Here is a 12,634-nt window from a genome sequence, read left to right as displayed (position 1 = left end):
GACCATCCCAAATCTCATGCCAAATCATTCGAATCATACTGATCAAATCCCTTACAAACTGAGCCAGCTTCAGTTTCAAAATCGTCATTGTTTCTAACATCTACATAAGTTTCTATGTAAATTAAAAAAAAATTCTGCTAACTCCTTGTACACAGACAAGAACTTGGACTACATTTTGGAATATGATTCACTATATTTATCACATCTGCTACCAGAAAGTAAATATATTATCTACCTGTGCAAGACCAGGCTTTCTCAACAATGACTAATTTATGTTTTCTGTTTGTTAGAAAGGCTGTAATTAATTCCTTGTTTGTCTTTGTTCTGCTGTCACAAGATGTCACAACTAAAGGTTTTAGAAATGCTATTGAAACTCAATAAACATGTTTCTCCAGCAGAAGAAAGAATTATCAAGATAAACAAATATTAACACCCACAAAACAAACCACAGAAAAAGAAGAACAAGATGTAGCATACCAGATGAATTAATAGCTCATAAAGAAGAGCCAACATTTGAACAAGCAGGTTTCCATGTACAAGGTATGTATACAAAGAAGTGGACGCAAATTTACCAGAATGAGGGAAAACAGTCATAACAAGGAGGAAGATATTCAAGTTTCCATGTGTTACTAAAAGAGTCAGACAAAAGTTCAAGAAGAAAAATTTGCACAGAGGAAACCTGCATGAACCTTTTCTGACCCCATTTTGATGGCAATTAAATTGACATTATTATTATTATTATTATTATTATTATTATTATTATTATTTTATTTATTTATTACATCACTTCTACCCCGCCCTTCTCACCCATCAGGGGACTCAGGGTGGCTTACCATATAAACATACACATCAAAAAACAGTTTTCATCAAATTTAAAAATTCATCAAGATTAACAATTACAATAAAATTAAGAATATACATTAAAAATATACATAATTATACATTTAAATATACATTTAAGGCGCTTTCCATGTCCAGGTGGGGTCTGTCAGTAGGTCATATATTCATATCTCATTTTTGCTACTACTCATGCTCAAATGCCTGGTCCCATAACCACGTTTTTGTTCTCTTTCGGAAAGACAGGAGGGAGGGAGCCTGCCTGACTTCAATTGGGAGGGCGTTCCATTATAATATTATTAAATATTCTATTATTATTATTATTATTATTATTATTATTATTATTATTATTATTATTATTATCTACATTTCTATCCTGCTCTTCTCACCGCACAGGGGACTCAGAGCGGCGTACAACATACATTTAGGCAAAAATTCAATGCCTCATTATACAAAGCAAATAAAACATAACATAAAATCAATAGAAACAATCAACATTTAAATTCAATTTAAAACCATTAACATTAAGATATTAAAATATAAAAACAGCATCTAGATACACCCCCCCCCCTCCAATCATCGTGATCTTAAGGTCTTCTTTGGCTGTCTAGGATGATTGATACTTTAAAAATGGCTTGATTTACAAGAAAAACATTAAGACTGGATGGAGACAAATGGATGGAGAATTCTGGAAGGGTTAAAATAAATCAACATTCTTTTTTGTGTATTGAAGGGGTGGATTGATAAAATAAATAAAAGAGAAATAAAGTGTAAAGACAAAATTGCAAGAATTGACAAAGCCCCTTGTATTAATATCATCTATGGGCAGGTGGAACGTTTAAAATGAAGGGGACAATAAAAAGACAGATTAAAAGGAAAAATTAGAGAATGATATAAGATAGATATGATTAACTTAAATTAAAATGGAATCAAATTTAAGGTAATAACTTAAAGATAAATTTTGTGGTACTAAATGTTGTGGTTGTGCATCAATTATAAATATAGGTAAAGGGTTTCCCCTAACATTAAATCTAGTTGTGTCCAACTTTGGTGGGTTGGTGCTCATCTCCATTTCTAACCCGAAGAGCCGGCATTGTCCGTAGACACTTCCAAGATCAAGTGGTCGGCATGACTGCATGGAGTGCCGTTACCTTCCCGTTGGAACGGTACCTATTAATCTACTCACATTTGCATGTTTTCAAACTGCTAGGTTGGCAGAAGCTGAGGCTAACAGTGGGAGCTCCCTCCACTCCCCAGATTCGAACCGCCTACCTTTTGGTCAGCAAGTTCAGCAGCTCAGTGGTTTAACCCACTGCGCCACCGCAGAAGCTGAAATGCTAATAAGTAAAACAAGAAATATAAGTAATAGTTTGATATTTGCCTTTGCTTGAGGAGGGGAAAAGTCAGTTGTGATTTTAATGTTTTTTCATTTGTGTGTGGGTTTTATTCTGTGTTGGTAGGGACGGGGAAAATTGTGGGGTGGAATGTTGTGAGGGCTTTGTTTTAAAGAAGAAAAAATACCTAATAATAATAATAATAATAATAATAATAATAAAAAATTTATATAGGAGGACTAAGGGCGGTTTCCAGCATAAAGCAAAACATTCAATTGAACATACCACAACGAGAACATAATAAACGTGATAAAACAAGAACATACAATTCAAAACAATCTACAAAAGTTAAAATCCAGTTTCAGTATACTCCATCAATGGGTTTAATATATCAGTGACCAGAGCTTCAGAGTGGACATGGCGAACTATGACAGGCTAGGCTGGGACTAGTGCTTCAGAATATCATAGGGCCAGGTAGTGGATAAGGTGCAAAGCAAGGAGGTCCTAGTTGATAACCGGGGAAAGGGGGGGCGGGCTAGGGATTAATCCTGCTGAAAAACCTGCAGGAACGTCAGGCATATATGAAATATAAATGAATTGGGTGTTTAGACTTGGGTCCCTTCTCTAAGATATAGTATTATTAGGCATGTGCAATCCAGGAAAAAAATGGTTCTAAACTCTCTTCGAAAGTAGGGGGCGCTGGAGCTTCGTTTCTAAAGTAAGTTTGTGAATTTTGAAGGCAAAAAGTTCAAAACTTTCCAAAACTTCCAAATCTTTGTATGTACCTTGTTAATGGCAGATGCGTATGCGCATGAAGGAAAACATTATCATCAATGGGGAAAATTGAGGGGCTTCACTTTCCCTCATTTTTGAGCTATCCTAATGAAATTTGCTACAGTGGTAGAACACATCTAACACTGTTAGCTCACCAAATCTAAGAACATTTGACTTATCCTCAGATTTTTGGTGAATTTTCAAAGTTTTTATAAAAAAACATTTTTTTAATAATAACAAAAATCTGTTCCTGGTTTGAAAGTGTTATTTCCTGTTTCATTGGGTTGTCTTTACTTTGAAAGTCATTGTTCTACTTCATAAACTTTGTTTTTGTGGCTGAAATTTTGTTAAACTGGTGGAGAGAGACTCAACAAACCATAGTGTGCAATTTTTTATAGGACAATGTCCCTTGCCCAAAGACAAAGTTTGGGCAGTGTAATCAAGTTTCGCCATTTTTTTTATGACAGAACCAATTAGAAAATGACATTTATCAACCAGGAACATAAATCATAGCACACCATAAAATCATTCCTGACAGATGGCCATCAGCCTCTGAATAAGGAAATATGTTCCTGGTTTGAACGTGTTATTTCCTGTTTCATTGGGTTTTCTGGGGCTGAGGGTGTGTGACTTGCCCAAGATCACCCTGTGGGTTTTCATGGCTGGGTGGGGAATCAAGCCACAATTGTAGTCCAACTTTCAAACCAGTACACTACACCATGCTGTCTCAAAATGTCCCAGTGCTAGCCAGGAGAGAAAACGCTCCAGGTTTGGTTTCTATGGGGCTCTTATGCCCCGATGCTATATCCAGGAGTGAAATGGGCTCTTATGCCCCGATGCTATATCCAGGAGTGAAATGGGCTCTTATGCCCCGATGCTATATCCAGGAGTGAAAACGCTCCAGGCTTGGTTTCTATGGGGCTCTTATTCCCCGATGCTAACACTCCAGTTTTTGTTTCTATGGGGCTCTTAAGCCCGATGCAGGAGATTGGTTGAAAACGCTTTCTCATATATCCGAAAGTATTCCAAGGATGGGCTCCAATGCTTTGAATTGGAAGGTTAATTCGGAAGTGCCAAACCATAGCGGAACCTCATTCAGAACCCAAAATTGATACGATTTTATTACGATTAATGATGATTCCGATTAATTTGCCTATGCCTAATTATTATGTATGAGAAAGTATTCCAAAATCCCCCCCCCCTTCCAAAATATGAAACATTTTTGGTCCCAAGCTTTTTAGGTAAGGGATACTCAGTCTGGATTAGATTTTACTAGGTATACTAGTGAAACAGGCATGGGTCCATACCTTTTTCTCTTTAGTCTGAAAAGCTGAGGGGTATTTGTTTAGTAATCTGTTTTATTAATATAAACAAATTAGTATCGGTATGGTTATCCTGAAGGATAGTGTGTATGCACACATACCATTAGTCAGTTTTAATCATGAATTTTAAACTCACATCTTGTGTTCACTATATTTTAGTCTTTGCTCTGTATATTTTAATGTATATGTTTTGTAGAAATATATTTTAATATATGTTGTTTATATAATGTTTATGATGATTATGTGTTTTTAGTTATGTTGTAACCTGCCTTGAGCCACGAGGAGAGGCGGGAAATAAATAAATATATTATTAGGAAAATTATAGACTTCTTAGCATATTCTTGTACCATTCCTTTACATGGCATGCTACATCATGTTGCATCCTACGTTACACCTTACATCATATCTAATTTTGGAAACAGCAAGAAAGAAGTAGCCACATACTACTACCACATGTCTAAGAATTTACTATCTTATAGACCAATGCAACATAATTATCTGTTGAAGCAATTTATCTAACATCTGTTTAATTTCTAACAGGCATTCTTTCCCACAGGCATTGCAATGCATTACAGCATTTATTAAATATTTCCATAACAAGATAAGAAGTACACATTAAATATTTTGTTGTGTGCCTTCAAGTATTTTCTGACTTGTCACATAGTTTTCATAGAGTTGGAAGAGACCTTGCAGGCCATCCAGTCCAACCCCCTGCTAAGAAACACTCCCGACAGATGGCCATCCAGCCTCTAATCTTGGCAAAATTTGTTCAGAAAAGCTTTTCCATTGCTTTTCCTTGTGGCTAAGAGAATGTGGCTTGCCCATGGTCACCAGTGAGTTTCATTGCTAAATGGGAATTCAAACAGTCCAGAACTGTAGTCCAGCATCAAATCACTACACCACAATGGCTCCTTTATAATTTTAGTGGGGAGTCTCTCTCTCTCTCTTGTAACATAATTTAGGGTTTTTTGTCAACCAGGAACAGAACCAGCAGCAAAAAAAAAAGGCACCGGAGATATCTAAGTGTGACCTCACTGGAGGTTGTTACAAACAGTCTATATTTTCAAAATATTATCTGGAGTCCCATTTATTCTTCAGCCACCAATCAGGAGGAATTTTTAACTGGTCTACCACTCATGGCCCTGCTCTAGATTACTGCTTTTTAAACTGTGGGTCCAGACCCCAAATGTTAGCTCAATGTTGAAGTCACAAAAATTTGGCAACAGTAAAAGGTTTCTAAATATCATCTATTTACTAGACATGTGCACAGTATTTGTCCCATTTGTTTCATTTGTGTTTCCGTTTCATACCGTCCATTCGGATAGCATGAAATAGAAAGGTCCCCAATGAAACAAGGTCCCCAATGAAACAAAAACTAACTTGAAACAAAAGGCAGCCAGGAGCCGGTATTGGCTCCAAGCCTGCCTTTCGGATCAATCAGCTGTAGACCTGCAAGGCCCACGCGCATAGGGCCAAAGTCTGCACTTGTAGGCCCAAAGCTCTATCAGCTCTAGTTCCATGCGGGGACATGAGAGAAGCTTCCCACAAGGATGGTAAAAGCATCAAAACATCCAGGCGTCCCCTGGGCAACGTCCTTGCAGACGGCCAATTCTCTCACACCAGAAGCAACTCAGGTTGCTCCTGACACGAAAAAAAAAAATGTAGATATATATCACTGCAGAAATGATTTTACTCAAATGAGTTTTTGGCTCTTCTCTGGGGGAGGGATGTAAATATTTCCTTGATCCTGGAAAGGGTACTTTTGTGAGCTTGCTGAAAATATACACTACCCTGCATTCATGTGTGATCAGTAATGGAGTCTTGTCTACCTTATTTTATTTATTTTATTTACAGCATTATATTCCGCCCTTCTCACCCCGAAGGGGACTCAGGGTGGATCACATTACACATATAGGCAAACATTCAATGCCTTTTAACATAGAACAAAGACAAGACAAACATAGGCTCCGAGCGGGCCTCGAACTCATGACCTCCTGGTCAGAGTGATTCATTGCAGCTGGTTGCAGCTGACATGCTCTCCCGCCTGCGCCACACCTTAAATCACCAGTATCATATAAAACAAAAATGTTTCTTATTTATTACCTCATTTTCATTGCACAATCCTAGAAATAGCTGCTTGTTTCCGATTTTTGAAACTTTGGGACTATTGTAGTGATTGTATATGTAAATGACATTGTATGCTTTATTGATGATACCATTGTGCATATTGATATTTCACTCTACTGTAAAGAGAAACTATTTACACTAGCAAATTTACCAAAATAATGTCCAGCTTTCTTATCATCTGACTTTCCACAAATACCCAAATAAGCCTAGTATAATACATTGTGCTTTCTATGATTAACACCTTATTACCTTATTACTCAGTGAAACCTCTTATCACTACTTATCGATTACAGTTTTCTATGTAAAATGTAATTACCTACCTTGTATTTCACCATATCCTCCACTCTATTTTGCATTGACTGTCCAGCTTTTGGCCGCACAAGAATATAAACGGCTTTCACATCCTGGCTGGAGCGCAGGAGCTTTTCCAGAAGTACTTTGCCCACAAAACCTGTGGCTCCTGTAATAAGTACTGACTTCCCATTGTAGTAAGTCGCAACTGAAGACATTTTGCTTTGGGTTTCCAAGTTCGTCCTGGAGATATCTAACAGGAAGATAAGAGCATTCAAGGCATTACTTGTCAGAAATTCTGTGTATGTTGCACATTTATATTGCCAAGTGATAACTACCTTGTGGTTTGAAAGGATCAGGGTTAAGTTTTTCACACATGGTTTCTTCTCAATAAGAAGTGGCAGCAGGCATAATGTGTCAAATTACAGTAGAGTCTCACTTATCCAACATAAACGGCAGAACGTTGGATAAGCGAATATGTTGGATAATAAGGAGGGATCAAGGAAAAGTCTATTAAACATCAAATTAAGTTATGATTTTACAAATTAAGCAGCAAAACATCATGCTATACAACAAATTTGACAAAAAAGGTGTTCATTGCGCAGTTTTGTTATGTTGTAATTACTGTTTTTACGAATTTAGCACCAAAATATCAAAATATATTGAAAACATTGACTACAAAAATGCATTGGATAATCCAGAACGTTCGATAAGCGAGTGTTGGATAAGTGAGACTCTACTGTACTATGTTTTCCATGAGAATAGCTATGATTGATTTTTGTAGCAAAACCAACAAATGGTCATGTGGCACTTTAAAGACTAATCAATATTAGAAATATGGACAAAGTTGTTACAACAGTTTTTGTTATGTACTTTGGCATGTTCTTTGGATAGCCAGGATTCATTGTTGGTATTCTCAAGCTGTGGTGTTGTATTTTTAATAAGATTAATGATATAACATTGATATATTGTTCAGTTTACAAGGCAATCCCTGAGTTACAAACATCCAACTTACAAACGACTCATAGTTAAGAGTAGAAGTGAGACAACAAGAAGTGAGAGAAATCTACCCCTAGGAAGGGAAATTCTATCCTGAAAAAGTTATCATGGGGAAAAGGTATCTGTACTGAAGCTTTATCACCAATCCTTATTTTCATAACAAGCCACAGCCACATTTTTCAAAAACCAATTCTGACGGAGAGAAACTAAGGGTATGAACCCTGGTGTTACACTTTAAAAATGTACCTGTTCCAACTTACAAACAAATTAAACATAAGAACAAACCTATAGAACAGCGGTTCTCAAACTGTGGGTCCCCAGATTTTTTTGGTCTTCCACTCCCAGAAATCCTAACAGCTGGTAAACTGTCTGGGATTTCTGGGAGTTGTAGACCAAAACACCTGGGGGCCCACAGGTTGAGAACCACTGCTATAGAATTTATCTTTTTTGTAACTTGAGGACTGCCTGTACATTCAATAAGATGCTTAGTTTTTGTGGGGTTTCCCCTAGTTCCTAAATAGAATAATATATCCCCAACAAAAATTCGTTAGTCTATTTTTGACATATCCAAAACCCCAAAAGTGGCAAAATCTGACTTATTATTTTTGCTCAATAGTGGCCTTGGTTAGTGGCTATTAAATTTACATTAAGCTCAGGCACAAAGGACTAGATTTTCAGGAACACAGTGATAGAACATGTGACATGATTCACTCCAGAAAAAGAACCAAGAATTAATGAGTTAAGAGAATAAGAGATGTAGACACTAAGTAAGCAACTGTTCATGTCTTGATCCTGGATGTGATCTTTGTCTTAGTAGGGTTACCCAAACTACTCCTAAAAGGTAGAAAAAATGAAAATCAAAGATACAGAATGGGGGACGCCTGGCTTGACAGCAGTGTGTGCGAAAAAGACCTTGGAGTCCTCGTGGACAACAAATTAAACATGAGCCAACAATGTGATGTGGCAGCTAAAAAAGCCAATGGGATTCTGGCCTGCATCAATAGGGGAATAGCGTCTAGATCCAGGGAAGTCCTGCTCCCCTCTATTCTGCCTTGGTCAGACCACACCTGGAATACTGTGTCCAATTTTGGGCACTGCAGTTGAAGGAAGATGTTGACAAGCTGGAAAGCGTCCAGAGGAGGGCGACTAAAATGATTAAGGGTCAGGAGAACAAGCCCTATGAGGAGAGGCTTAAAGAGCTGGGCATGTTTAGCCTGCAGAAGAGAAGGCTGAGAGGAGACATGATAGCCATGTACAAATACGTGAAGGGAAGTCATAGGGAGGAGGGAGCAAGCTTGTTTGCTGCTGCCCTGCAGACTAGGACACGGAACAATGGCTTCAAACTACAGGAAAGGAGATTCCACCTGAACATCAGGAAGAACTTCCTCACTGTGAGGGCTGTTCGGCAGTGGAACTCTCTCCCCCGGACTGTGGTGGAGGCTCCTTCTTTGGAGGCTTTTAAACAGAGGCTGGATGGCCATCTGTCGGGGGTGCTATGAATGTGGTTTCCTGCTTCTTAGCAGGGGGTTGGACTGGATGGCCCATGAGGTCTCTTCCAACTCTACTATTCTATGATTCTATGATTCTAGGTGTTAGGTTCCACCAGAGTGGGACACAATACAGTAGGAGCTGGAATATACATATATATATTCCAGGGACTCGGGGCGGCTTACATGGGGCCAAGCCCGGACACAACAATAAAAGCAAAACAATAAAACAGATCAATCAGCAATAAAACATCAAAAATGATAAAACAGTCATAAAAAGTCACGTACAAAATAACATGATAAAATCAGGAATTAAATTCAAGGATCTGGGCCAAGGTGCAAAATATGTCGAAGTCATCGGGGAGGGGTGATTACCCAGCTATCAAAGTCATAGAGTAGAGTAGAGTAAGGGTGTGAAATTTGAAATGAAGGGTGAAGTCCTGTACGAAGGTAAGTACCATTGTATTCTGTTTCCTGGGAAAGCATTACTGCTTTCCCATGAATTGGAATAGTGCTAAAATCAAAATTTGGAAATCTAAAATCAAAGTTTGGAAGTGCTTTACTTTGCTTGATTGTGCCATGTTTAACTTATTTTAAAATACGAGCTAATTACTTACTCAGAGGGAGATTTGTTTTATATATCTATTGTTAGCTCAGGATAGAAAAAATGTATAAAGTTTATTTCATTATAACGGAGATAGTTCACATGCTTGTGTTGAAAATGATGAGATTTTGAGTATTTGAATGTACGAGAATGGGTCAAAAAGTAATGCCTCCATTGCTCTAACTTTTATTTCAAAGCTACTGGACTATCTATGCATGATATGGTAGAGGTTACCTTACTCTGCTGGTATAGTCTTTTATTTTTCAGATTACTGATTAGAACCATGAATCTGAAGCTAAAAGAAAAGAGTTGTGATTGAATTTCTGGCAAAAGAAGGTTGCACACCTAAGGAAATCCATAATTGCTTGAAGAATGTTTATGGGGACGATGTAATGGGCATCAGCAATGTGTGGTGTTAGGTGAAGAAGTTTGAAAATGAAGCAATGGAAATCGCAGATAAACCGAGAAGTGGCTGGCTGACATCAGTCACAGATGCAAATTGAGAACGTGCTGATGAATTGATTTGAGGAGACTGACACATTACAGTTCAGAATGTTGCTGACGCAGTGAATGTCTCATATGGCTCTGCCCAAGAATCATTACTGACTTGGCTTATCACAAAGTGTGTACTAAGTGGGTTCCCATGCAATTGACGGATGATAATCAGAAGACGTGAGTGGATGTTTGTCAAGAGCTCCTAGACACATTTTAAGCAAAGAAACAGGACTTCTTCACTAATGTGGTCACTGCAGATGAGACCTGGGCATACCTGTATGACCCAGAGAGTAAAGTGCAATCCAAGGAATGACACCACAGTGGTTCTCCACGTCCCAAAAAAATCAAGTCTACCAGATCAGCACAGAAGGTTATGACAACAGTGTTTTGGGACATACAGGGTGTTATTCTTGTTGATTATTTGCAACATGGTGTCACAATTAACAGCGAAACCTATGTAACCACATTTAAGAAGCTTAAGGAGACAATAAGAAAGAAGAGACCACTAAAAGATGTTTGCTCCATCAAGCATCATCACGATAATGCACGCCCACACACGTCATTTTTCACAACCCAGGTGATTGCAAAAATGGGCTGGACAGTAGTGCCTCACCCATCCTACAACCCTGATTTGGCCCCTTCTGACTTTTACCTGTTTGGACCTCTAAAAGACAACCTACTTGGTTTCAGATTCAATGACTTGAATGATGTTAAAACAGCTTTGAAATCATGGGTCACGAAGGAAGACCCTGAATTATTCCAAACTGGTTTTAATGCCTGCATTAAACGATGGTGCAAACGTGTACAAATTGATGGTGACTATGTTGAACAGTAGTTTTGTGTTTTTAGTTTGGGTTATGATCTGTAGCAATTTCTGCTGTTATAAGTTCATTCATAATGTTTTTATGGCACAGGAGGCAAAACTTTTTGACCCACCCTCTACAACATGGTGCCATATAAAATGTTCAACATCTACTTCAAGTATTACACTTTTATAATAATTTTCAAAAGAATGAAATAGGCAGGACATGGACCATACAGTATAAGTCATAGCTAGCACTTTAAATATGAGCTTCTGGGACATACAAACTGATTCTGCTCACTTTAGTGCTTTCAAATATAACACAGGCATTTGGCTTATGAAAGCAAATGTGTAAAGGTATAATCTAGACAAAAGGGTCACTGCATCTGTGGCAATGACTTCCTATGGAACAATGCTATAAGCCACTATGATGATGTTATCTATGTGATGAAACCATGCAGACAGGGCCAAGCAGGTTCATGTCTTTCTCAAAAAATATTGTGCAAGAGGGAGTATGATTTGAGGACACATAATCTCTACATCAAACAGAAGATGTGTAATCTAAATACCATCACTTTATACCTATATCACATTATACCTTTAGCTGCATTGGGTATTCTTGTACACACATAATAGTGATGATGATAATGATGATGATAAAAATATAACAAGGACCAGTAAAAGACAATGTGGAATATGGAGTGTCACAAATGATCACATTTGATTTTCAGGTCTTCTGCTAGACATTACTATCTAGAAAAGTGAACTCGTTCTTAGTGATGCCAAGATGTAGAACGTGTAGTATCTGACTGGCTGCATATGATTTTATGTATTTACTAACAAATGGAGATCTCACTGTATTCTACTTTACAGCATACCAGCATCTGGTCGTATTTTAAATTATGGCATCCAAATCATTGAATACTTTCAGTACAGTTTTCGTACTTTGAAACTTTCTACTGTACTTGCAGTTCCAATTCTGCATACTGTCTAATAATACAGTGAGACTCTCCAGGAACAAGGCTTTCTCGGAACAGTGAAGGGTTATCAAAATTAGGGATATTTTAGCCAGTGAAGAGCTATCAAAATCAGAGAAATTTCAAGGTGTTTGTCTTGTGCTCCCACCACAAATCAAGACATTTGTATCTGTTCAATGTTATTTTTGTATTGTACTATGTGTTTATTTTATGCATTGTTTTAGGCATCTTGTGCCATATGTAAGCCGCCTCGAGTGCCTTCCAGGAGCTGGAGGCGGCATACAAAAATAAATTTCTTATTATATTATTACTAGCTTTGCTCAGTCACGGGTTGCTGTGGCTTATGGGAATCATTTGGTGGAATAGCAGTGAATAGCCTTGCAGCCTCAAAGCCTGGCCGTTTTCTTCTTATGGAAATCCTTGTTTGGTGAACTGGAATGCAATGGAATAGGGTTGCTGCTAGGAAGCCTGGGTACTTGCGTTCTAGGGGAATGGTTTTTTGGGCTGCTAGAATTGCAATGAACAGCCTAACTGCTTCAAAGCCTGTCTGCTTGCTACCTAGGGGAATTTTCAGTTTCTCAGCTT

General features: G+C 37.9%; 1 protein-coding gene across 4 annotated transcripts in view; it reads right to left on the bottom strand.

Moving 5' to 3' along the window:
- Nucleotides 1–12,634, bottom strand: part of LOC100561569 (fatty acyl-CoA reductase 1) — a 98,841-nt gene that overhangs the window by 48,519 nt on the left and 37,688 nt on the right. For all 4 annotated transcript variants that reach the window (XR_010006536.1, XM_003221371.4, XM_016993919.2 and 1 more), the window contains one exon: nt 6,715–6,938. Coding sequence is in view for 3 of the 4 variants with exons in the window: in XM_003221371.4 (XP_003221419.2) it covers nt 6,715–6,938 (224 nt within the window). In the remaining variant the exon portion in view is untranslated. The remainder of the gene's footprint in view (nt 1–6,714; nt 6,939–12,634) is intronic.

The sequence above is a fragment of the Anolis carolinensis genome, chromosome 5 (assembly GCF_035594765.1).
Source record: "Anolis carolinensis isolate JA03-04 chromosome 5, rAnoCar3.1.pri, whole genome shotgun sequence".
NCBI classification, from domain to species: Eukaryota; Metazoa; Chordata; class Lepidosauria; order Squamata; family Dactyloidae; genus Anolis; species Anolis carolinensis.
The sequence above is the reverse complement of the archived record's forward strand: the minus strand, read 5'-3'. Positions and strand labels throughout refer to the sequence as shown.